At 49.4% G+C, this 27,342-nt stretch overlaps 1 protein-coding gene across 1 annotated transcript; it reads left to right on the forward strand.

The window, feature by feature from the left end:
- The first annotated feature begins 9,321 nt into the window (after window positions 1-9,321).
- On the forward strand, window positions 9,322-27,042 carry LOC128721309 (fibroblast growth factor receptor homolog 1-like). Its single transcript, XM_053815053.1, has 10 exons — window positions 9,322-9,445; window positions 19,552-19,678; window positions 22,483-23,546; window positions 23,686-23,867; window positions 24,474-24,854; window positions 24,939-25,179; window positions 25,255-25,550; window positions 25,625-25,818; window positions 25,900-26,040; window positions 26,132-27,042. The coding sequence occupies exons 1-10, from the start codon at window positions 9,322-9,324 to the stop codon at window positions 26,400-26,402; spliced, it is 3,021 nt and encodes a 1,006-aa protein (XP_053671028.1). The 3' UTR covers window positions 26,403-27,042.
- The last annotated feature ends 300 nt before the right edge of the window (window positions 27,043-27,342 follow it).

Below are 27,342 nucleotides of genomic sequence, written 5' to 3' on the forward strand. Positions count from 1 at the left end.
AACACTCATCATGTTGCGAAGGGCACGTGCGCCCATCCGGTTTCGGGGGAATTAAAGCGAAACCGTTGGGCATGCGGGATGTCAGCCTGGTGATTGAATGGTCTAGCACGTTTGAAACAATCATGGTGGCTTCCTAGTTCATTCGTATTGGCGTGTTTCGGTCGGAGATTTTCCTTTTTTTTACGTTCCACTTGTGAGCATTCTGATCCTTACACCGAGGAAAGCACCTGCGCATTCGGAAAAGGTGTGGTTTCATGGTTTATTGGGATATGGAATTTGATCCTTGTTCACGGGGATAATTGGGCGAAAGAGTAGACAAATTGAAGGAGAATTGATAAGAATATCGATAATGTAGCAACCTGTGAGATGTAGACTCCGTAACCCATAGACTCCGTTTAGAATCATTAGACGAAGATATGTTTATTAGTTTATACACAAAAAAATGTAGAATGCACTTAAGTCTAGGATTTACTAATATAACGTAATAAATCTTCAACCAATCATGACAATGTGAGGAAATGTGGCAGAGAGAATCACATCATTCACATTTTTTTCGAACATTACTTACAGATGCGAATATTTGCATACTTTATGCATATAATGCGAGGGAGCTAAGACGAAATTCATTGCATTCTACGGAGAATGGTTTCATTACGGAAGAACGTTCAATGAATTTCCGGATGAACCAATAGCCGTGTCCTTTTATGAACTGTAATGGTCATGTTTTCATTCTTGATGTCCTTGATTTAAGAAATGCTGAACTCACATCTTCGTTTGGACCCATTCATAAGGAAATTATGTAAATAATTTATAGAACTTAATAGTACTTTTTGTTTGGTGTATTTTTTTATTATTTTATATTAAAGTTAATCAAAGTCCTTTCTCAAATCACTTCAGTCTGTTACAAAATTCCTACAAAATTCGATCGATCCATTCAACGATCGTTGATCGCTCAACGGCACAGAGAGTTCATTTCGATCGTTCTTGCATTGTTCATTCGAGCCGTATGCTTGCTCGCTCGGTAAGAGCGTGACAGCGAATGCGACACCGAAAGAGAAGGAGAGTGTTGAAGAAAGAGAGAGAGAGACCAGCGCGCGCGGATCCGTCTTCGGCGTGCCGCGAAGCATCGGCGCATCATCTTTTTCTCAGTGCGTTACTGACTTTCCGATCGTTTGGACGCGAGGCGCAGCAGCTCAGTTGGGATTTTCCCGGTCAGGCCAGTGCCAGATTTTCACAGCAACCGCTCGTGTGCGTGCGTGTGTGAGTGTGTGCTTGGGTGCAGCGTTCCATCTCCCGGGTGCAGACCGAGTGCAGTGTGCATCCTCGTCGAGTGTGCGCGGTTTTTTGCCTTCGTTACTCCGGTTTGAAAGCGCATTTTCCATATGTGAAACGTGAACCGCCCATGTGTTGCGCTGGAACGTGGTGAAAATAAACCGCGCAAGAAGTGCGACGGAACCGAATGCAGTAAGCGAACGAAGTGGAAAGAAAAAAAAAACACACAGGAGAACGAAATCATAAATTGATGTTCGGCGTGAAGAAGTGCATTGAAGAAATGTATGCACAAACGTACCGTCCAGCTGAAACGCAAAACGTGTAAAGGAACGTTGTCCCGTTTAAGTGTGGGCAAGTACAAAATTCCGGTCGAACCTTTTTTGCGATGCAGCTGGAGTGCATTCGTGTGCACGAGACGTGCAGCAAGTGAAGTGCACCGAGTGGACTGAGAAACTGGATAATAATTCCGCGCGATCGAAGGATAACGGAAGCATTCGGAAAAGTGCGTGAAGCCGTTTGCAAACAAAAGCGCAACGGGTCGAGGCGGTTCGAAAAGCAGTAAAGCAAAGCTTAAAAAAAAACTAGGGAATAGTGTCGGATCGATTGTCATTCGATCTGCGATATTTGTCCCTGTGCGTGTGCGACCACAAGTGGCATAAAGTGTTATGCTGTGCGACGATGCTAGCTGCTAGGTGAATAAAGATTCAGCACACATAAAAAGCAGCACAAAGGCACTACCAACAATTTAACAACACACAACAATCGTTCGCAGCCACACATAGGAGGGTTGTCGCAAACGTTTGCCAGGTAAGTCTCAAGTGCATCGATTGACAATCGATTGAATCGAATAAAAGCGAGTAACCGTTTCCCGATCGCGGCTTGTGACAGTGAAGGAATGGGGTTTTGTTTAGGTTCGTTTTAATTGTTGCGCGAAAATTGAAACCTCTCGACGAAAATGTCGCTTCCCAACCCTAGCATTGTCTCAGCGAGGTGAGATCGCGAACGCGGAAAAAAACATTAGAAAAAGGATCCCTTTTTCGGTTGCCTTCACGTCGTCCTTCGCGATCGCCAAAAACCTTCACCGAACAATAGCGTACCTGGGCGGTTGCTTGACGCGTTCACACTCGAACGCTCAATTTCCGAATCAATCGATCGCCGTTTCGGCATGGGGGTTTAAAAATAGTTTTTCCCACCGCTTTTTCCACCCGGCAGCGTGGTGGAACGGAACGGCGAGTTGCGCGAGTGCAAGCGAGACCGGTTTAGCGGTAGGAAAATGTGCGATCTCAACCGACCCTGGGTCTGGGCATGCTGGTGTTTGCAACGAAAACCCCCCCCAAAAAAAGAATGAAAAATCTTGTAAAAGGACCTAGCGCCAGTGGAGAGAGAGAGAGGAAAAGAAAAAAAAAAGTGCAGAAATACAGCACATCAACACTCAGTTGTTGATCCCCCTGCACTTCGGGGAGCCGCGCCCTCCGATCACACTTGGCCGCGATCGAGGATGTTACCATTTTCCGTGCCAATGTTTCGGGCTCACTCGACGGGTGGGTTTTCCTTCCCCCCATCGAGTCAAGCGGGGTCGGGGTCGTCTTCCGTCGACTCCATCATGGTCGGATGATTTGGGGTGTATTTTCCTTTCTTTTTCCACTTTTGCCCACCACTGAGCACCCCCCCGCCGGTAAAGGAGAAACATCAATATTTATAGCATTTCACCGATTGCCGGTCAGAGGTGTGATGGGAGTAACTGCTGGGAGCATGGCTTCCGCCGGAGGTTAACACGACGGAAGGGCACGGTTTTTCCTGTTCTCGAGCGCCGATTTTCGCAAATCCAAGGAGTTCTTTTTTTTCCTCCCTACCATTTTCCACCACGGCGTCAAGCGCAAACGCGATCGCGCGATCAAGCGAGCGATATTCCGCGGGCTAATCGCAGAAAGGATTTTGATTTATGCCACCGTCCGATAGCGCGACGCTTGATTTACGGCTACAACCCCTTGTCTAATGATGGCGGGCTGTCTAGCACGATGCAACCCCCAGACGAAATGCGGTCAACACGATGCGCTAGTTTTTCAGGTGCACCCGCCAAATGGGCGCTTTTCCTGGCATCGGTTCGGGCCCGGGAGGACATCGCGCTTCCCGTCGCGCTGAGCGAGTTCATATTTCATGGCCCCGGGGCACCCCCAGGGCCACCCATGCGCATTGTGCGCATTGTCGTCACAGGCCAGATCGCATGTTTTGCTTGCCCACTTGCTCTGGCCCACGAACACGGGTCGGACACAACGATCGGACACGACGACGTTCATGGTGGGTCCATTTTCGCGCGGAGTGGCAATGTTTCGAGCCGCTTTTCCGAGCTCGTTTGGTCGTTTTTCATTTTTCACCCCCAAACTAGCTAAACCGTTGTTTACAGCATCATCGCGCCTGGCTACAAGAGCGTGCGTGTGCGTGTGTGTGCATGTGTCGAGAGCATGCTTCATCTTCTTGCTTGAGTCGGTATTGAATTATATTTAAAAAAAAAATTGTTCCCATTGGCCCGAAAAATGCGTCCGCTTCAGCACATCGGTCAACGCCGCGGGGTGTGTGAAAAATGTACCTTAGGATTAAGTTTAATTTCGGTAATTAATTAACCCCTGCTTGGGGTGCGGCGCAGGGAAAACAGCGCTGCGTTTTCACACCCAAAGTCCGGCAGGATCGGCGGCCGAGAGTTATGGACCGCATTAAGCGGACGTTTACAGCTGTAAGATGGCGAACGGTACGATTTAGGACGGGACTTTTGGGCTTGATGCGCGAATATGAGCGCAAAAAAAAAAATACGACGCTTTCCATCGCCGGCATGATTTAGGGGGAAGTTTTTGCTGCATTTCGGAAACCCCTATTTCACTGCGTGTTAGCGATTGAGACGAAACAAATAACGCAAGGAAACGGGAAGCGTGCGGTTTACGTCAGGGGTGATGGATTTTATGTGGCACTGTTGATCCCACGATAGTTGCAGACTGTATTAAGGCGTTCTTTATACGATTATTGTTGACGGGAATGTGAGCAAAGAAAGCAAAGCTTAAAACACATGATTTATCGATTGTTTTTCGTCAATTCTTTTAATGACATAAAAGCGCCATAAGAGAGCTGTTAAAAGTAGTGCTTTTATCATTTTGATTTGGCTCCATGATTGATACACTCGAACACCCTGCAGTTCCATTGAACATAAATCACTGCAGCGAGGCCAATCGTGCTTTAGCACAACCCTCAATCAAGCGCGAGTAAAATCGCCACCCTAATCGAAATGTGCGGCGGATCGTGGCTTTGGCGCGATTAATATTTCACGTCGCTCTAACCTAGATCCTAATTCGCACTAACTCCTTCAATGTAGGTGCCAGTGTCTCGACCGATCGATCAAACGAGCCACATGTCTGCAAAGGCGGCGAAGGTACTCCAACAAACGATCGCAGTGTGTTTCACTTTCGCGCCCCCAGCGCAACAGCCCTAAGGGCACACTTTGCCACACTCTGGGTGTGTAGCGTCGTGTAAAGGAATAAGACAGGAAAAAAGAAGATCTAATCACGGCGTGGCTTCGGTGGCACATCATTAATTCATGACCACATCCGAAGCGCTGCGTAAGGGGGCAACCGTTCGGTCGGTTGACATTAAAGGAGTCGCAGGAGTCGATCTGTGCCGTTGGGTTTCGTGTGGTTTCGATTAATTTCGTATTCTCAGGAGCCATCGGGTGTCGCCGGTGCCGATCCCTTTCGTATGCAACCCCCGCCAGCCCTGAACGGCCGTTGGCAATTGATTTTGTCTCGGAAGTTGAAGCTTCTAATCAAAATCCTCGTCACGGCGCAGCCCAAGCCCTGCGGGGCTAATTCCTTCGTGCGTGGAATGGGCTTTCCTGAGGGAACGGACAGGAAACGCGACTCCCAGAGTCCGGATGACGCGTCTGGTTTGAATCCCGACCGTCAAAACTCCCTAGTTCACGGTACACAATTCGAATCCTTGATGTCCTCCGACGCACCTCTGGCGCAATCGTCGAGGTTCTTCTCGAAGCATCGAATCTCGCACATCGCGAGGTAGCCATTATCAAGAGCTCGAACTACTCTCACCACGTGTCGCAACAGGCGTGTCGCGCTCTCAGCCGGGTGCGCTATCAAAACATTGCAAACCGCGCGCTTATGGTTGGGTCCGCGAAATGGCTCGAAAAGTCGCCGCGCGTGCGACATTTCGCAACTGTCCCGTCGTGGGTCGAAGGGAAATTGATTGCCGGCTTGCGTGGCGTACAAACAACGCAACCACGCCACGGGAAAGACAAGCACGTTCCGCAAGATCTACGACGGGCAGATGGACCTGTCAAGTGGCGCGCAAAGTGCCGTGGAAAAGCTGTGTGTTTGTGTGAAGTGGGGCGTTTTTTTTTTCTCTCCTTACAACCTCCCTTTTCGTGCGTCGGTTGCATCCGTCCCATGCGCCACGATTGCACTTGCACTTTCGCATGTGCAACACACGCCCACGGTGCTGTCGGTGGCGAATGTCCTGCGCGGGTGGACTCTGGCAGCTGACAGACTGGCGCGACAAATTGCCTGCATCCGCGGTGTGTAAGCTGGAAAATGTAAAAATACACACACACACACACACACCGGGCAACGTCCGGACTGAGACAGTAGCCAGCTGATCCCACGATCGTCCGGTACGTCCTATCGGATCAGATTCGTCGATGTAATTATGTTATTAATCGAGTTATCGAAGGAACGGCGAAGATCAACTGGAGGAAGGATCAAAAAAAAAAGAAGCGAAACAACATGTTCCCGCCAGTTATCCACGATACGCACGGGCCACGGGTCAGGGCGTGTGGCCCGACCTTCGGAACGGATTCGTCAGCGGGTATCGTCAATTGAATTAAATCAAATCTTCGAGCCCGTTGAAGAGCGCGACCGACCAAAGTTCCCAGCTGCAATCATGCGCTGGGTTCGTTCGAGCCGCTTCTAATCCGGGACCGAGACCCGGATCGGTTGCCGGGTGTCGATCGCTAGTGAGCCACGCCGAATTAAGACATCCCTCCACCCCCGGGACGGACCCTATCGGACCGCCGTGATAGGGTTGGCCGACGGACTTGTGTGCCGTGATTTATCATCCACTTGCGCGTTTGAGATGATGCTTTATTTGGGAATGGGAGGAATTTTGGGTAGCGGTAGAAAACAAACCATCGGCGGTGGGTGGGAGTTGAATAAGGGGCGTAATAATGCCAGCTCGTCGTGCGGTCGATGCGTGTCCAGCATAAATTTGATTGCCACCAACCCGACCGGTTGACCGACGGGCCGAAAAAGAGATCGGACCTTAAGAAGTCCACCCTGAAAGAAATTACTTTGTAAATTGAGTGCGATGAAACAAACGAACGAAACAAAAGAAGGGAAAAACAGGAACACACCCTTACACACTAACTGACTCCACAAAATTCGTATGACACGCGGGGGGTGCCAAGAAACAATCGAACCGTTTGTCTGGGCCTTGGGTCTTGGGAGCAAGCGCAATGGGCCATATTTTGGCGTTTGGCTTATGCGCAACGTGCGTGACGGAATGGTCAGCACAGGGACAAATAATGGTTGAGGTTTATGCTTGGGGGTCTCTAGCGTACGCTTGGGTATGTTTTAGCCGTGTCGGCGTGTGCCAAATTTTGGTCTTTCGTGACAGTTTCCGCGCCCTATTTGCACCGAAGTTTGTGTTGAACTTGCATTGTATGGGAGCCTCGGATAATGCTCGATCGAGGGGCAGATGAGTGGTGATGAATAATTTACGGCGTGCCGTTTTTTTTCTCGCAAAAGGAAGAGAAGATGCGACACCGTATTCGACACAAGTGCGGATCCTGGAAGCGCCGTAAAGTGAGCATTCGCGAGTGGCACAAAATTCCGGACAGGACAATTGAGTCTTTTTTGGCACCCCATAGGGTCGCCATTCTAGCGATGCATTTTCGTGGCTCCGAGAGGAAAACGGTGACAGAGGTTGGCCAAGCAGCGCTGGGATCGTGTCATGGCCGTGTGCGTTTGGGCTGACGTTATTTACGTCTTGCCACAATTACAACGTCTCTTGTACCGTCGGAGCGAAAAACACATGGGCACCATTCATTTTCGGGTCTGGAGGGGTTTTTTTTCTTCTCTTCGGCAGACCGTCCCACCGCTGGGATGGTGGAACTCTGAAAATTCGAAACCATCCCCGAGCCGGGCAGGCAGGCAGACAGGCAGAGCGCAAACCAAACGGCAAAAGGAAAACAATCTGGCCGCAAGGGACGCTCGGGAGGCGGACGATGAAATGGATAATTACTTGCCGTGTCGCCGTGTTGGTGCAGTTGCAGTTTTCATTGGCCCAGGGCTCTCGCCCATCGTTGGTGCCCTACTTTGCATATTTAATGCATGTTTGTCTGGATGTGGGTGTGCGTGTTTTAACAATCCAACGCTCAAAGTGGACCCCTTCAGCGGGGTGTACTGGGTGTACAGAGCCCGTTAAGGACACTGGCGATGATCCTGCGGAGCGAGTGTGCTCATCCTGACATCGTTTTCGTGTTGGGTTGCTTCGTTTTCGTATTTTCTTGTTGTATTTTCCCTCCAAGTCAGTCAATTTCACTAATGAAGAGGAAAAGAAGTGGGCTTTGAGAAGAAAAAAGAAACAACTCCAGGCCAGACCAATTGCTGCCGAAGGGGTAATGAGTGAAAAAGGAATCTTAAGCCGTATTGGGATCTAATTTTCTTACAAATTCCAGCGGGCGAACGATGGAAACTCGAATGGTTTTTAATTGCTTCAAGCGGCATGATTGTAGGGATCCTCTTGTAAGGATTAGAGCTCTGTTTTCGTTGCCTTTCTGAGTTCGGGACATCAACGGGTTAGTCACTGTAGCTGCTGTTGCATACATTGAGGCGCTCAAAGGGATAACGTTTTTGTTTCGATCGGGAAAACTTGAAAGGAAAACGCTTTACAACAAAGGTTTTGTTGTAGCCTCGTGTTTGTTTTCTTTAGATTGTTTACTCTGCGAAGCAGTTGAGATAAAATCCCGTCTATTTATATTAACGACGAGGTGTCCCGCGCACGATAACACTTGCTAACGTCCTGAACACGTGTCGAACAGATTTCCCGGGTAATGCGCCCCATTTCCCACATCGAATTAAAGCGCACCCCGAACGTAAAGATCTCTAAACCGTTCATTTTAGTGTATTCCGCGATGCACATCCTGCCGTCCGGTAAATCCTTTCCAGCGATCCGTACGGTTTGTTTGGTTCGGGAATTCGATACACATTCAACAGGCAATCGCCCCAACGAGGGTGATCATCATAGTGAACAGGAATGAAACGGAGATCGCGCAGTTTTTCCGGCTCCGTTGGCTCCGTCGGTATGGTTCATAAACTTTCAATTCGAACCAGTTCTTCCACGCGGTTCCTTGAAACCATCCCCAACGGGTTTGGGAAGCACTGCGATCCAGTTGGCGGTTGTTTGCGGCACAGATAATAAAGATTCCCGACCTTGAACCGGCACAACCGATGTCCCATCGCTTTGTTGTGCTGGATAAAAAAATACACATGTCCTAACGGCCGTCGCGGCGGATATGAAGATAATAAAATCGTCATCTTTGCTCGCATAAAACCAGCGCTAACGAGCCGGGTTCACGTCAACGGTTTAGGTTTTCGCGGGAAAACGGCATCTCTCTCACTCTTTTTCTTTGCCACTATAAAGCTACAGGCGCCATTACACGACGCATATATTCTTTCTCTATTCCCGTTCCAGCACCCGGGTTTCCTACAATGTATCGATGGTGGCGTCCGATCGCGATCGTTCGAGCGCCAACGGAAGGACCATGCAGCTGACCAGGTGGAAAGTGGACGAACGTTTAAAAACCTAATCCGTTCGGTGCGCCGTAGTTAAAGTGGAAAGCGACACGAACACAGAAAGACCAGCTAACGTGAAGGAAAACCTGCTGCGTGTCCTTTTTGGGTGAGCCAAGCGCGGACTTAAAGTTGCGCCATTTGTGAAACGTATTTCGTTGCGTGAGTGTGTGTGTGTGTGTACCGTAAAAAAAGGTTCCGAAAAATGGCCACGATCCAGGTGTGGTTTTGGGGCCTGCTGGCACTGCTGTTGGTTTGCGAGGCCATTGGACCGGTTTCGCCGTACAAGCTGTCATCATCCGACCCGGACACGATACGGATCAATCTGGGTAAGTCTTGATTAATCGTTCACCGTATCGAACATCCGCCAAACACACGAACGTTCCCAAGTACACGCTTCCTGAAACGAGGGCCCACTTTTCGGCGCCATTTCTCGTGCCAACTGGCTCATTAGCCGGTTGTTTTCGTTATGTGTGTTGCGAGGGTGTGTGTTTTTTTTTCTGTACGTTTCTTTCCCTAAAACCACCACCCTTACTGGGGTTGGACATTTTTAAGCACCAAATTCCCATAATTATTTTCCCGTTTAGCGTTTTGACACATTCCACTCGAGCGGTGCGAGGGTGGAAAATGTTCTCCTCAACCGGGTTCCGTGCGCGGAAAACTCTCGCTCAGCGGTTTGAGTGTGTTTGACTGAAGCGGCAACTTCCGCCTGAACAGAGGTCGTTAAGCCGAGTGGAAACAGCAAGCGCAAGGAAGTAAAACGAAGAAAAAACATTCCCGCTCGTTTGAGAAAGGAAGCACAGCAAAACGTGTCACATTCCGGGTGACGGGCGTGCAGAAAGTTCAGAATTTTCTCGATGACTTTCCCCACACCGAACTGGGGCCTTTGGCCGAGACGGCGACTCAAACGTGCGCGTGTGTTTGCTTAAGAAAAATCACTCATCCCACTTGACCGATCGTTCTTGGGAAATTCGATACCAGAGGGTTTCGTTCACGTGATAGTGGACCGCTTTTTTTTGCAAATGGTGCAATGCACTGTGGCTCGGAAAGAAACTGACCGTTCGGCATGGTGAAAAATGCTCAACTACACTCCGGTTCGGTCGTTTTTCTTCCGCGCCTGGTGCGTATTGTTATCATTTCCATTCACGCCCACTCGCAGGCATTGTTTACCCTACGGAGTAGATTTTCCGCTTTTAATGCGCGCTCATTACTGCTACAATGTTCGGCACCAGTGTGCGAGAAAATCGAGGGAAAGGTTTCGCATTAGCAACACGCGTTCGGTTTCGGAGCTTCGTACCGAAGTGGTCATGGGGCCTGGGTGGAAAACTCGTGGAAACAACGGTCAGTATTTTCCCTTCACGAGCGCAATACGTGATCATTATACCGGGCCAAAGTGCAGAACATTTAGTGGTTGAGCTATTTTTGTTGCTAATATGCATCCCGACTGAGCTGGCGATTGTTTTGAAATGCGATTCGTACCGATTTGGCTTGCTTGAGCAGCAGGAAAATAAATTTTATACTTCGCAACAATCGTAATTTTGAAGCATATTTTAAATGCATTAATTTGAAAATCTCGAAAATTCATAAATGTTCAAATCATGCTACTCAAAAAAGTTGTTTGTCTACACAGACCAATCGTTATCTTACTCGCTGACGAAAAAAAGGCTACTTTGATCGTCTGATCGTTTCCTTTGAACGTATGCACCAAATGGTCGATCAAACGACTAATGCCGAATGCAACAAAATTTCTTGAGAATTGATAGCAAAAGCATTATTTTTGCGTGTTTTTCCCATGCAGCAATCTTCCGATGTTGGTAGTTCGTTTCGGTTTTTTCCTTTGCATCATCCATGCACCGCGGCCCGTGTGCAGTTCAAAGGAACGTGTAATTAATGCACATCGCAATCGTATGAAAATTGATTCCCTCTCTTCTGCAAGGAGTTATTGTGATTTTTTTTGTTCCCCTGATAGCGCACTGCAACGGCGACTTTTCACCCCTCGCAGCAAGCGGCGCAATTCCCGTGGACTCGCGTATGCGGGATCAGCCCCATAGTCACACAGGCGAATCCATTTTAATAGCGTTGACGTAAAGCAGACTCGCCCCGGTCCGCGATTGCATGCTTCATCGCTCATTTTGGTGGTCGTTTTTCCGCCGAATTCTCCGCCACTCAGTGTGGTGGCAAAGCCGAAGCTAAAGTAAAAATGAAAAAAAAAGCACGTCCACCAGCATTATGCCCGCGTCCACGCGAGCGGGCAAGGGACCTTCAGGGCCACCAGCACCGCCACGCGGTTTGTGTGTCAATTAAATGCGTGAGTTTGTTGACTTTTACGAGATTCGGTCATTTTTGGCCGGCCCCAAGTGAAGCTTGACCCGCAGCAAACTGTCACGCGTGATGACTTGAACGAAAAAAAAAAAAAAAACAACAACAAAAAACCCCTCACAGTGCGATTGAAGTGGCAGCGGAATCGCGGTTTATGATGGTTTACGAACCGGCCCATCTGACTCATCCTCCATTCGCCCGATTCCGGTCAGGGTTCAACGGGCCAGGCGGCAAAACAAATCCGTTCGCAACAATAAATCCTGCCGGCGCGCCATCTTGCCGCGGTGCCGCAGATTGAGTAAAATTTTAATTGCAAACAGTCCCCATCCCCCATTCGCTGTCGTGTCGGGTGCTGGTGCAGAAGACGCCCTGCAAAAACCCTTATCAGGCGGAACGCCAATAAATTTGCCAGCAATCGGCGACCCCCGGGTCCTCTGGTGGGGTTTCGCGCTGGTGGCTAGCCTCGCGCTGAAGGTCACACTGACGGCCCGGTCTAGTCGAGCTCACGGGGTCTCGGGGACGTGCTTTGTTCCTTCAGTTACTACTTTTTTCTTTTTTGTTTTCTTTTTTTTGCCCTTTCTGCTCCTGCCATCCAAAAGACACGAATCCGACCATGTGGCGTGGGTCGGTTTTTTTTTTGTGTGTGTCGGGACCCTTTTTTCAACCATTTCAAACTCCTCTTTTGAAACGTGAAAAATGATAGTTTGTTGCCGATTTCGTGCCGTCTGTCCCAAATCGACGCGAGATGCTGTGTGCCCTTTGCTGAACCTTTCCAGCCTCCGAAAGCCCTTTTGAGAAAGAAACGCCTTCACGCCAGCCGTACGATGGCGTCTCGTGCGCAAAACACTCCATCCGAAACGCCACCGTTTTGGGGTCGAATAGAGACCACGGTTGCTGGTCGGGTTCGCATAATACAGACCATAAATTACCGCGAGCATTCGTCAACCGCGCGATGGAACAGGAAATAATAAAATGACAAAAATTAAACCCGCGATCGCGAAGCCTGGCACGGAGTCCGGAATGGGATCGGATCGAACGGTTCGTCGAAGGCGCGTTTTGTGAACCATCATCTGTCGGGGCTTGTGTGAGCGCGTGTGTGTGTGTCACAATTTGCACCCTTAACCCCTTGCTGGGTGGTGGGTCGGAGATAATGCCGCCGTAGTTCCTTGACCTCGCGGTATTGGTCGGTTTGTGCATTCGCGTGCGCATAAAACTGGACCACCCAGCCGTGTGATTATTCCAGAGCGTCCTTTAATGTCTCTAAAGCCTTGTTCTGGCTCTATCCACGCACAAGCTGTTCTATTGACTTCTAAACGTCGATATGCTGTCTCCAAACGATGAGCCTCGATCATGTGATGTCCTACCGTGCTACATTGGGAGCTTAATGTGGACTTCCTCTCGAACGTCGGTACGTGGCGGTATCGGAGATTAATTGAATGCTGGCCTCGGTTACGAGACGATTGCATCGTGTTTTTTTTCTCCCGCTTTCCTTCTTTGCATCCATTAAACTGACGCATTCAAACGGTCCATTTAGCCGTGGTCTGGGTCGCTTCCCAAGTCCTACTCAACCGGACGGCATCCATTTCCTGGCACTCCCGGATTCCCGATCCCAGGCGGGATTCTTTTCCTTTTTTTTTGCTTCCATTTTTTTCCCATTCCCTTCTCTATTCCCTTTCATCTACGACCATTTTACCGGGGGTTGGTTCTTTTTGCACAAGCCACCACCCGCCTATCGCAGCGCAGGCCATGCGCGGTTTTTATTGCGTTTGTTAACTCGATGTTTACATCGTTCGCTTTATGATTTGTTTATACGATCGCATCACTTTATTAGATGCGATCTTTGCCCTGCCAGAAGTCGCCCAGGAGCCGCACCCTAACCGGCTTCGTAGCGCTGCGTTGGGGTCTGCGATTTTCCGTGCACCTCTAGTGCCTAGCGTGCGGTGTGGGTTTTCAAATTTCCCAACCTTACCGCTTGGAGGTGGAAATAAACCCATCCAACCGTCAGCGAGCGACGGTATTGGGGGTTTTCTTTTTTTCGCTTTCTTTTTTTTTGTTTGCTTGCTACTCCTGCCTTGACGAAGGGAAGCATCATTTTACGGTCCCCGTTCCAGAAAACCTGCCAATTCTGATTCACACACGGAACCGAGCGAACCGTTGAGTGCTGGAACCGTCAAATCCGCGCCACGCCACAGACAGCGCTCTTGATGGGGATGTCTGTTTCGCTGGGTTGGGGCTAAGCAATCCTCAGTGCCACACGCACTGAGTGAGGTTGGCAGCCCCGGCGCCAGTGGGCTGGAATGTTCGTCGAGGCGAGACGGCACGGAAAGATCGGCACGATTAGATCGAGCGACGATTGACGGGAGAAGAACCAGGACTCCACGGCGCACTTGATTGATTCGTCAAAAGGCTGGTTTGTGGGAAGACTAGCGCTGATGAGCGAGAAGCCTCGAGGAGGTCTGAGAGCTGGTAGACATTTATGTTCCATTTTCCGGAGCAGGCTTCACAATCGGGAAGTTGTCGGAAAGTGCGCGAAAATCTGTATGAAACGTCAAGAAAACCGCCTAAAGAGCTTCAAAATTGAACGATCCACATAATGCAAGCTGTTCCCGCGTAATGCATTTCTCCTTTTAATGCACTGCAGAATGTAGAGCTGTTCCCTTATCAAGGTGCCAACAAAAACGAAACTTGTTCGGCACGGGGTTTCCATTTTCCCGTGCCCGTTTGGCCACTGGGTCGTCGCCAAACAACGTCGCATTGTTCTCCGGATCAAGATAATCGCGCTCGCATTCCATTCCGCGATGGTGGCCGGAATAAATGGATGCCGATCGTACCGTCATGCGTCATTGCTGGGAGTCGGGTCAGTACGTGGCAGGAATCCACAAAACTAACCGGTCCGCTGCCATTTATCGAACAAAACCGAGTAAAATCGCACAACCAACGACAACAACAGGAAAAAAATAATAAATAAAAGACATATGACATGATGCTTTTGTTCGAGCTTTTTTGTGTTTCACGAAACGAAACAAACCCGCTCGGTTGATCGTGCAAAATTGGCACCAGATCTTTTTGGCCGTTCACGCAACGTGCGTAAGTGTGCGATGGCCGGCTAAATCATGCGGTATTCCCATATTTCCCAACACTAACGAAACACCAGCAGCGGCTTTTAAATCACTCGAAATAATTAACCCAATCATATGTTTGTCGTCGGATAATTAGCCAACCTCTGCCCGAACCGTGCGCGGGTTAATCGTTGGCGGCGCAAATAAATCAAGCTCTGTTCCGCGAAACGCACCACGGAGCGAGGTTTGCCCGAAAGGCTACTCCAGGCCGCTGACCGCGAGTCCGTGATCAGCTCACCGCCACAAAGTCTGCCAAACTCGGCCCTGGCCTGTCACACGAGCTGTCGTCGCGGTTTCGACCAAATTTAAACCAATTTCGGGTGAACCAGAACCACGGAGTCTGGGATGTGATTAAATGTCGCACAAACCGGCGGGCGAAAGTGACATAACCGCAGCAGGATGCCTTCAAGGCAACACGGGAGATCTTCCGTGGCGGGTTGTCTGATGGAAGAGGTAAAGAAACGCGTACCTAATCCAGTCCGTCTAATGGCTCGCAATTGAAGTAACGCCTTTACGACGCAACGCTACCGTACCGGAACGCTCCGGATGCATACCAACTAGCCGGGCGCGCCATTTTGCAAACGAAGCGATCGCAAAATTGGCCGGCAATCGGGTGGTGTGGAAAAGTACGGCTATGGAATCGACAATCGATCGCCATTTTCGGTGGCGGCCATTAAGCGTGTAATGCGCAACACCTGCAGGATGGGTTTCGATCCCTAGCAACGACGTGTTTGTTCGGTTCCAACTTCCACGAGGAACTTCGTTGAGGAACATGCGGTAAATGGTGGCTAGATGGTGCAGGAATTGTGCCAATAGATTACTGCCGAAAACCGATATTCGCCAGGTACGCGATCACAAGTGTGTGTGTGTGTGTATACATTGTCCGTACCGTGAACGTTGAGCGTGGAAAACCAACGGGCGCCTTGGAATGTTTATTTACCTTCGGCTTATGGGGAAGGTGTTGAAAATAGCGCAAACCCACGCGGGACCCGAGCAATGGTGATAATGATCAAGCGCTGAGGATCGCGATGGCGGTGATGGAGGCGAAAATGGCGAACGTTTCGAACGCTGGGGTTGCGTTGTTTGGAACTGACGCAGGACGTCCATTTTGGGTGGGGATGGAGACTCGCCGCAGGCGATTGCACGTCCGCCCGAGAGGTGGATGCTTCCGGTGAGTGATTTCACTTGACACTGCTTCTCCGTGGACGTGCAACCTTAAGGCGATGTAATGATGGTCCAAGGTCGGAGCTGCGTTTCTAGCCGATTGTCAAGAGGGTACCATGGGCCTTGGGTGGGATGCGCTGTTTATCTTCAACGAAACCGGAAATAAGATCGTCGAGTGTGTTTGTGTGTTAGTAGGTGCATGAGCTAACGAGATGAAACGCAATGCAAGGTTTCCTCGTGAACAAGCAATCAGGCAGGTCCAACGAAGTACCAATTGGTACGAACATCTTCGGTGATAATTTCAATGAAAACAACCACTTGAAACCGTCAACCAAAGGTACGCCGTGTATCGTGTACCCAAACGCACGCTCGCTTTTCATTTGACATTGCCCTTAATGTGTGAACAATGGCAATCAATGTGCTTGACACGCCACCCTACCGGTCAAGGGTTAATAGGACGCCTAATTGACGCCAGTGCGATCGCATCCCGCAGCTGCAGCGTCGATTTCGGGATGACTTCGGAGACGAATCGTTGCCACGGAAACCGCCGATCTCCATTTTCGAAACATCCAGCACGGTGTGTGGCTTAACTTTGGTCTCAGGAAGTTAGACATCCGCCAGAGTTCCGGAACCTCGATCGAAGCTCAGTGAAGACGTCGGGAACGCTCGACGGCTACGACGTCCATCCGGTGTTTGTTTCGCTTTGAAGTGGATTCAACCCGATAAGTTTCCGCATAAACAATCAACCCAAGCGATGCCAAGGATGCCAACCGTCCGCTAGGAACGCTGGGATCCGTTCCGAAATGTTGCATCTAACAACCACGGCTGGCTTCCAGCGTGGATCTCCGAGCAGCTCACGGAAGGAAGGCAAATGATCGCTACACGCACACGCTATGCTACCGCAACGCATCGTGCTTAAGCAGCATGATGCGTGGACAAATTTAGCACTGCTATAAATTATTTAATTCCTTCCCCTGCCTGGTTACCGGGTGAGACAGCGTGGTCATAGAACCGCACGAGGTTCTGTTGGATTTTATGCGATTCGTTGCCCCTGCGCGGCTGGGCATCTGAATTTGGAGAGCGAACCATTCGTTGGCTACCTTTTTCTGACCACTTCTAGCTGGCTGGAGCAGCATTTCGCCATCTGAAGGCAACTGCGCATGTAGCAGCTAGTAATTGATGCCCATTTCCGCCATTCCCCATGGTATGGCCCCTTACCGGCATCTCCGGCAACTGAGCATCTGAGCGACTAATCATACGAAGCGTTCTCTGGCTCCCTACGACGACTTTGGTGAGAAACTCGCGGTGGTTTGTGGTTTGTCACCACACGGTGTTGGGGTTTCTGTCCTTGCGACCCTCTTCACTGGGTTCTTCGCACCCTTCGCATGAGCAGGAGCATGAATGACAGCAGCAGCGCACGGCAGCGTACTTTATGAATGAAAAAGCGAAGCATTTTGCGTCAACTAAAATAAACGCAATCCCGCTCGCAGATGCGTTCCGGCGTTGCCGCCAGTAAAAACGGGAACCTGCAAGCCCTTCGAGGGCGGTTGCGTTCGCACGAAAATAGAACAGGTGCAGCGAAAAGCGTGCAACACCGCGGCTTTTGCGTACCATTAATTAAATGCTACAGTGAGCGCGCAAGGCCCACGCGAAAGATGAATGACCATCGCGGCATTGTTGCTGCATGCGATATCCGATCGATACACGACAGGAAGCGGCATCTGTGTGCCAGATGGAACCCATTCCCGGTGCCGGTGCGGCTCGATCGTATCCGTCGCTGGAAGTGAAGATAAGCAACTAACATTGTTGCTGCTAAGCGCGCCCTTTGGCGGCATTGTCCTCGAGAAAAAGAAACCGATAACTGTGCGACCGGAACTCGACTGCATTTCAGCATCCAATCCGACCTTTTAGAGCGCTTCAGTCTGGATATGGCCCCCGTTTGGTAGAAGTCAATTAGACACCAAAGTTGGGGCACTTCCAAAAACCCCTGTTCGCTTTCGTCCATGCATCTGTTCGGGTGTGCACTTGTTCCGTGCACTTGGACGTGTACCTTAGGGTGTTTTTTTTGTGATGCGAGAGACCGCACCCCGTTGCAGAACTGATCCACCGACGTCGCAGGCTATAATTAATATTACATTTTCGAGTGGTTCAAGAGGGATCGAGTGCCGGTGCCGGGAAGGTCACTACTTTGATCATGAGGACGTTGTCGCAAGCGATCTTCTGCAGCTGAGGTGCGTGCTGTTTCGTCTCAGACTGGGAACGCTAAGAGCTTCGTTCGGGATGTGTTGCGATATCGATGATTTCGAGACTCAACCCAGACGCTGCTAGACGTTGAGGATGGTTTCGAAACTACCCTCACCGACGGACGGTAAACGTACTGCAGCAAAGCAAGGGTGATGCAGAGCCACAAACCACAAACAGAGCGCGCTTGTTTGATTAAAGGTCTCCTCCCGGAGAGACCTTTTAAAAAAGAACGCGATCTGCACGGATGTCAGCCCGCCCTTTGTCACTTTCCATCACGTCGCGGCTGTGAGGGATGCGAACACGAGCCCGTGTCATAATTGGCCATCCGCTGGATCGAAACACGCTCAGTTTGGCCGACCGAATCGAGCTGGAATACGTTCGCGTTAGCTCCATGCTCGATGGTAGTCCCGTGTACGACAGAGGCGTTGACAGCTAGCCGTCAGGAAGCGGTGTCGCTCGTCACGCCAGGGATAGCATCTACGAGCACGTGCGTGCCGCAAACCTCAACTGGTCGCCTCTGGTGCACATGTGCACTAATTAAACCCAGCATCGCACCGCCAGTGCATCGGTGGATGATTACATGTTTTAATTAAAATCACGGACGCGTGGAAGCTCGAATCGAACCGCTCGAGCCCGAATGGGTCCCGTTGCGGGTGTTTGGCGATCATAGACCACAAACGTCGATCATATTTTGTGATCCAAAGATGGAGCTTCGTAGCATCCGTGCAAACTGTGACATTTCGCAGGGCACTGGGCAACTGGGGAATGCTGCCTCATCAACCAGAGGATCATTCTAAGCCGATGGAGGGTTTTTAAAGGGGTGGCCAAAGGCGGTCTCCATCCTGCGTGCGGTTTGGGGGAAAAACAGCGACCCAACGTCTCGCCGTGTCGAGTTTTGCTTGGGTGGTGGTAATAAAAATCTTGCGCTAGATTTAAAATCTGACGTTCGGCCTCCCATCCGTGGCTGTGTTCCGCATCTGTTTTCCGAAAACCGGTGAAAGACGGGAGTGTAACAATACACCCTGCAGCACCACAACGCCTGGGAGGCGTGTTTCGGTGCGATCCGCGTGGCGAAACTTTAAAATCTTTCCCAAAAACCACCCCTTTACGCAGCGCACCGGAAAGAGAAGGGCTTGAAGCGCGTGTGCAAGGGCACGCAGGATGGTTTCGGGTGCCCAAAATTAAACGGAAAACGGAAACATGTGCGAACGTTCTGCCGCGCTCGGGTTTTGTATCCAGTGTCTCCCTTCGCATCCGTCCGGGGTGGGCAGGTTGTGGTTGAGTCAAGTTCGGAAAAAGGAAAAAAAAGAGCAAACGTTCATCATTCATGGGTCGTGCGGGACCCTAGCTTTGCTTGAAGTAGAAATGGCTGTTGGTGCCCGCTGTTGATGGCTTTGCTAACCCTTCGACGGGTATCATCTGTTGCCGCGTTTGCCAACAAAACCGAAAAGGAAGCCATTTGTAGGACTCTTTCTCACCACGATCGTGCTCTTATCATTGTGCGTCCGCTTCAGTACTTTCGCAATAAACCTCATTTTTAGCAGCAATCAAAACTAACTTCCCTCATCTTCGCTAACGATTTATTGCAGGCAATAAAAAGCTCGTGAAGGAAACGGTGCCACTGTACATGAAGCTGATCATCAAGTGCAATTTCGACAGCCCGACGTGGTACAAGAACGGCAAGCATATTCCCGTCGATCATAGGCGCGCCAAATCGTAAGTACTCCACCGTGCGGTTAATATTCGCAAAGCTTCCCCTGGTCAAGCCGCCGACCCATTGTGTCTGGGTTGGCGCCGACAAATTGCTTCCAAAAATAAAGGATCCACCGATGCAGCGTCCGGAGAACGGTGGACGGAAATGCTGGCGCACATGGCGTGGCAAGAACGGGAACGCCAGCGCTACAGCGGGAGCAATAAACGGGAGGCCTGTATTTCGGGGAAAACCAAGGAAGGAAAACTCACCAGATGGCGGTCGAGCGATTGGTTCGAAATTGTTTACCTTCGCTCGTCCGGAGCCGCGGGGACGTCAGAGCGTTCTGGATGGAAAAGTGGAGCTTTCCCGTCGACTGTTTAGAGCCGAACGGAACCTGCAACCCGAAAAGCCGGGCTACTCGTGTGTTTGAAATTTCATTGAGCAACTTAAAATAAACATTAAAGTAGAATTTTCGAAATTTGGCAGTAGCGCTCCCCCAGCTCGCGGCGAGCTCACATCGTGGGTTTTTTTTTCTTCTTCTGGTTTACTCGCACGGGATTACGGGATAACTGTACCCGGGATGAGTTTCCCCAAACTTTCCCGGACGAGGTCCGGTGGGGGTTGAGTTTTCCACGGGCGGTAGAAAAATACAGATCGTTAAAATAATCCACCGTGGCAGAGTCCACTCTGCCAGAGGTCGGTTCGGTCCCCTCAGGTACTGCATTAAAAAGGAGGTCCCTAATGTGTGTACATTGCTTCGTTGACGCGTGATGTGTTAGCTGGCGATCGCTGAAAGCTGACCACTGTTCGTTTTCCCAACGGACGGCCCCAAACGGGACGCCTAACGTTGACCAGAAGCACCAGATCGAATCGCCACCGCCGTCTGCGTCACACAGTTGTCGATGATTTGGTCTTCCTTTCAGCGTACGATCGTGTGCTGTGATCAATCTTTCCCTTTCGTGGTTTGCAGCGTTTTACTCGCTTCTTCACGCACGGTTCCGGCATTTCTGAACCGAGTATGCCCAATGCAACGCTGCAACGAGCCCGTCAATTTGTAATCCATTAAGAGCAATTACCAGCTCCGTGCTCCGTGCGACGGGAATTACAACGAAAGCGCATCCAAACAACGGGATGCCGTGATTGTGTCTGCAATGGCGGACTTTGCGCGCATTCCTCCGACAGCGCGACATTGTTTGAGGTCACGCTTGGCACCTAAATGGACTCCATCTTCCATCCTACCGGAGGCGGTACCGTGGACCAGATGGAAAACTCTCAACACTCCCAACACTCACACTTCTGGCGTGAGTTCGAGCTCGTCCTTGAGCGTCAGCCAAACAAATGATCGAATGGAAGCCGGAAAGGGGTTGATCGGGTCTAAAAATATCCTCTTGGAAGGCTAAAGGGGGGGCGAAGTTAAATTATGAGTTTGAGCAGCTCTCCTTTTTTTTGCTTCGCCGCTTCAGCTTGTTTACAAACATGCGTATATGCCACTGTTCCACCACGAGGTACTGGTGCAATCGCGCAGTGCAACAACAACCGCTGCATTGTATGCTGCGCCTGGTAGGATAGCCGAGGTGCTTTTGGGCGGTGGGCCAAGTTAAAAAAAACACACACACACAGTACTCCTGGGCGCATTTTATCCACCATCTGCTCGATCGCTTGCTCGCTGAGAAAGGGGAATTACTTCCATCCACGAGCCAAAGCAATCACCCAGCGGCGAGGGCGAGGGTTGTAAATGGCGCAAAGGGTGAGGGGTGAAAATATTGGAAAAACCCCCCCAAATTCAATTAAACCCGCGTCCGTCGTCGTCGCGAGCCGCGTCAAAAACATAGACGCAGTGCTGACGATCGCGTGGAAATGGCTACGATCGACGAATCTTTATTAGTTTGTTGAAACAATAAACAAACCCTCAATACCGCTGGGTGGTTCAGGAAGCTTCAAGCTGGGCGTGGAAATGAAAAACCAGAGAGAGAGAGAGAGAGGGAAAAAATTGAAAGGAAAATGCTCAACAATTTTCCTCCGCAGGCCATAGTCGGGATCGTTCGGCCACGTGCCTTAGCCGGAATAGCGGGTGTCGCGCGTGTTGTGGCTGACGATTGACGAGGAAGAGGGCAGATAGGGCCGGTAAGGGATGGAGATTGGACCAGTCAATCGATTGACACTCGAACTCACTGCCAAGCTCTAAAGCGGTCTCAAGCAGATGCTGCGATTTATGACACGACCCCGGAGGGGATGAACCCAACTATTATACTAGCCTCGCAGAGAGAACGAGAGAGATAAAGAGAGAGACCAGTTGATGGACATGGGTAAAATGGGGTGTGCTGCTCGTTAGGGTGACTGTGATTAGGATCGTCGTTTGACGGATTTATCGACGTACGATCGTCTCGGTTTTTATCGAAGCACTATTGCACGCTCGTACGTTTGATTGCTGCTGTCGGGTAGTAAGGTACGGCTCTACCACTAAATAACCGGCAGTTAACTCCATCGTAAGGAGCTCCCACACTTCGAGGCGAATAGCTGCGGGGCCAATGGCAGTACTTAACAACTGTTGAACATGTGTTCTCGGAGGTTACTTCCAACACGCCAGCAGGAGTTGGAGATGATCATGTGCCCCGTAAATCTTTATGAATCTATATAATCGTAATTATTCGTATCTCTTTACGAATGGAATTTTTCTGACGTTTGTAGGATCAAAATTCATTGCTCACGGTGTAGGATGTCTGTGGGTTATTTGAACTACTTATTTGACTACTTTTACTGTATAACCTAGCCACGTTCATGATCGAGAATAACGTGTTTCTTTCCCGCTTATATCGCCTCCCATTAGGCTTCGATTTGAGATGGTACGCAAATCCGACGCCGGTTACTACTCGTGCGGTTCCGAATTCAACGAATGGTCCAATCTGACGCTATCCGTGTTCAGCCAGGAGACGGACCAGTACCAGAGTGATGGAGCCGGGATGGCCAATCTGGAGCGGAAGATCCTGCACCCAACGTCCGGGGCGTCCGTTTCCGGTGGTGCCAAACAGCTGGACATACTGGACAATGATCTGAAGGAAGGTCCGCCCAGGATGCTCGGTACACAAAACGCCCTGCCACTTGACCCGGTCGTGCTCGAGGTGGGCGAAACGTACCGGTTGGAGTGTGACGCTGTCGGTCAGCCTCAACCACACATCAGCTGGCTAAAGGACGGCCAGGAGTACCGAGACAACGCGTACAAGTCAACGATCGTGTTCAAGCGCCTGATGGCAACCGACACCGGCACCTACGTGTGCCTGGCGTGCAACATGTACGGGTGCGTAAACACCACCACCGAGCTGGACGTGGTGGAATCAGCAGAATCCGAACCTGCGTATATTCAGCACAACAACATGGAGAGTCACTCGCAGCTGCAGGGTGATCTCCGGCCAGGATCTGGCCAGAGTGGTGTTATGATGCGAGCGTTGGGGATGTACCCGTTAGCGATCGACAACCGACAGGATAAGCCGGAGGAGGACATGGATCACGAGGATGACGATGAGGACGAAAAGGGATACGCAACGAACGAAACTGGCTTCCAGACGAGCGACCCTGTCGGGACGGTAAACGGATCCGGAACTCCTCAAGCCGATCAAGCTCCGTACTTTACGAAAACTGAGCAGATGTCAAAGCTGATCCCGAAACCCTCGGGTAATATGGTGCGATTGCGATGTCCTGCCGACGGTTACCCGAAACCCAACATAACCTGGACGAAGGATGGCCAAGAGATCGTGCGAGCCATGGGCCATGCGAAGAAGGTGAACTGGGCAATTGTGCTGGAAGATCTGGTACCGCAGGACTCCGGGCTCTACAACTGCAAGGTGTGCAACCGCGTGGGATGCGTCAACTTCACTTCCAAGCTAGAGGTGAACGGTAAGTTACGGGCGACTGGTTGGTCGCGTTACATAAAGAGAGAGTTGGTGTACAAGTGCAGTTCGGAGCTTTCAACCAAAGATCTTCCCTCGTTTCTATCATTTCGGCATATGTGACAAACGTGGTTATCCTGGAATAGACCGTTTTCCCGCTCGTCCGCATTTTATCGAAAGTCCAAAGAACGTGACCGCTTTAGTCAACTCAACTGCCATCTTCCGGTGTCCGACAATTTCCGAAATGGAGCCGCACATAGAGTGGGTGAAGTTTCTGATCGTCGATAGCGACAATGTGATCATACCGGATAACGTTACTAAACTAGAGGTACCGAAAAATACGTATTTCTGGTGGTGGTGATCAAATTTCGATTGCTTTTTCTTTAGGTGATTCGCAAGCATTTTTTGACTCGGTTAGTCTGGTGTCGGTTGCACTTGTTCTTCGATCCTATTTATTCCGCAAACACTATGTTCATGGTTGATGGGCTCCTTGTAATCATGTGACTAGTTGTAGCTGATATTGGTGGCTGGTTATTACTCTTTCCAATACCGTGAACCCTCGCTCCTATCATTCTTTGCAGATCGTGTCAATCACAAGCCAATCATAACGAAATCGTTAACAAACGTCACGATGGTCGTCGGGGGAAACATCAAGATAGAGTGCAAGGTTCTGAGCGATCTCACCAAGCACGTCGAGTGGGTCAAATTTAAAGGGCTCTGCAAGGCCAATTGCGATAATATGACGATCAGTGTTAAGGTGAAGGTTCAATCATATATTGTAATGCGTAACCATCATTACCCGTCACTAACCATTTCCTAGTAAGGTAGACTACTAACAGTGGCTAACATTGGCTAATATCTGGCATGTATGATCGATTGTCGATATGACGATTGGCGAAGTAGTAACATGTCCTTTATTGTGTCTGTATTGCAGCGCGATCCGGATAGCCCCGAGGTGTTGACGCTGGAAAACGTTACCCATGCAGATGAAGGTTGGTACACGTGCATCGCGGCGAATAGTCTTGGCACATCCTATGAGAGTGCGTATCTGTCGGTGGTGGATGAACTTCCGCCAGAGGACAATCCGACGGCGCATCCCGTACGCACCCAGTCTACGGTGATCATGGTGATGACGTTTGTTCTGTCCGCGTGCTTCATGGTACTGGCGATAGTGGTCATCATCGTCTGCAAGAAGCTAAAGCGCGAAAAAATGAAGCATCGTGCTATGGAACACGTCAACCAGTGGACGAAGAAGGTGATCGTACTGAAGCAACCAGTCGTCGAGGGCAGCATTCCCGGAATTTCTGAGGCACTAGTACGTTGAAAACTAATGTTCTGCTTTCTGCTCATTCCTATATACATTATCTAACACTTCTAACGCTCCTGTTCCGTGTTTTAGCAAATGCCGATAGTACGTATCGAAAAGCAACGATCGACACTCGTTCAAAGTGGCAATTGTGATCCGACCATGATCTCGGAGTACGAGTTCCCGATCGATCTGAATTGGGAGTTCCCGAGAAATAAGCTGCATCTCGGCAAGAGCCTCGGCGAGGGAATGTTTGGAAAGGTTGTCATGGCCGAAGCTCATGGTCTTGTGAAAGGTCACCCGTCAACGGTGGTGGCAGTGAAGATGCTTAAGGGTAAGTTGTACACCAAGAACATGTAGTTCCTTTTTCCCAACATCTGCTAACGAATAGAAACACATTTCACACCAGAGGGTCACACGGATGCCGATGTGAAAGATCTTGTTTGCGAGATGGAGGTGATGAAGATGATTGGCAAGCATGTGAACATTATCAACCTATTGGGGTGTTGCTGCAAAGAAGGACCACTGTACGTTATCGTAGAGTACGCACCGCACGGCAATCTGAAGAACTTTCTGCGAAGTCACCGTCTCGGCTCAAACTATGAAGCTGCTGGAGAGAAGGAAAAGAAGATTCTCACCCAAAAAGAGCTGATTTCGTTTGCGTATCAAATAGCACGTGGCATGGAACATCTCGCTTCAAGAAGGGTAAGTCGGTGAAAGCTTTCGTACTAATGAAGACGACTAATCACGTTCTCTTTTATACATATGACATTCCACAGTGCATTCATCGCGATTTGGCGGCACGAAATATTCTGGTGAGCGACAACTATGTGATGAAGATTGCCGATTTCGGGCTGGCTAGAGATATTCACGATCAGGAGTACTACCGTAAGACGACAACTGGCAAGCTGCCGATCAGATGGATGGCACCGGAATCGTTGGAAGAAAAGTTCTATGATTCGCAAAGTGACGTGTAGGTTTTATATGCCAATCGATTTTTTTTTCATGTAGCACAACAGCATACTTATGATAATATCATACTTCTCTTCCTCAGATGGTCTTTTGGTGTGCTCTTGTGGGAAATCATGACACTAGGTGGAAATCCGTATCCCTCGATACCAACGTGGGATAACCTGCTTGAGCATTTGAAAAAGGGCAAGCGAATGGAAAAGCCACCGTTATGCTCCATAGAAATGTATGTTATCCTTAAGGCTAGCGAGCTGATCGTGGGCTTTCTGTATCACGATGTCGCTCTACGAATGATTTGCATTTTTTGCTTCTTTCAGTTATCTTTTCATGCGCGAATGCTGGCACTACCGTCCGGAAGAGCGACCGACGTTTAGCGAAATCGTGCAGCACCTGGATCGACTCGTGAGCATAACATCTAACGAGGAATACCTAGATCTAGGACTTCCGCAATTAGAAACACCGCCATCTAGTGACGATAGCGACGACGAAGACGACGAGGAAGATTGTGACGATCAAGCAGGAGCGGAACACGAACGCGTGCACATGTATCGATTTAATAGAAGCTACAACAACGACTGTATCTACTAGCCATAGTGCCATGAAGGATGGAGCAGTACCTTCGGACGATAATCTAGGTGACCACTTTCAGCATAGGATATTTATTGTACAGGATGGTTGAATAAATGTGTTTTTGAGGTCTCAGTCCGGTTATGACGCGTATCGTTAGAATGTAGACGTTAAGTTTGAACAAGACTGTATTTATTTGATGTAATTTAGGGTATTGTAGCCGTAATCAAAACAACGAAGGAGGGAAAACTAGTCAATAACTGCGGATCCTTTCGAGCAGCATATCCAAATCATACTGTGTAGAGTCGGTACCACGACGACGCTGAGGCCATTAAATTGTAATTCATTTAATCTGTCGATGTGCTTCACAGGGCATGATACGAACGCCAAAGTAGTTCCAATACGTGTTTGCTAGTGCAGTGTTTAGTTTAAGATGAGCTCTTAAAATAGATTCATTATTAATTAATTGGCATCCAAAATGCACTGAATATTAGATGTGGTGTAATTTAACTTGTACAGGTAATAACAAAACCACTCCATGAAGGTCGAAGGAATACGTAAGGATAGGTATCGTAAAAGAAAAGATCAAATAGTATTACTGTAAATAGGCTAGAATTGATCGAAAACCCCAAACCAACGAGCGCGTGTAAAAATCGTAATAATTAATAAAGCATATAAATAATACAAAATAAGTGATCACGACTTTTTTTAGTTTTTCTTTTATGTAAATCAAATCGTTTTTTGTGAAATAACGGTAAGTTTCAAATCTATGAAAAGAGAAATATAATTTCCAGTTAGTCACGTTTTCATATTATCAAACTGTAGTTTCGTTTATAAAGAGCTTCTTAGTTTGTAGTTAATAATTTAAATTCAAAAATTCATATGAATACAGCAAACTCAAACTAGAGGCATTCTCAAAACAAAATTAATCCAGGCCTGTTTTTTTTAATATTATCCTGGC

This window comes from Anopheles nili, chromosome 2, assembly GCF_943737925.1.
Source record: "Anopheles nili chromosome 2, idAnoNiliSN_F5_01, whole genome shotgun sequence".
Lineage (NCBI taxonomy): Eukaryota > Metazoa > Arthropoda > Insecta > Diptera > Culicidae > Anopheles > Anopheles nili.

Coding starts and splice junctions, on each gene's coding strand:
- LOC128721309 (XM_053815053.1), top strand. CDS start 9,322: ATGGCCACGATCCAGGTGTGGTTTTGGGGCCTGCTGGCACTGCTGTTG. Junction 23,547..23,685: donor TTCCAAGCTAGAGGTGAACG/GTAAGTTACGGG, acceptor ATCCTGGAATAG/ACCGTTTTCCCGCTCGTCCG. Junction 25,180..25,254: donor GGCAGTGAAGATGCTTAAGG/GTAAGTTGTACA, acceptor ATTTCACACCAG/AGGGTCACACGGATGCCGAT.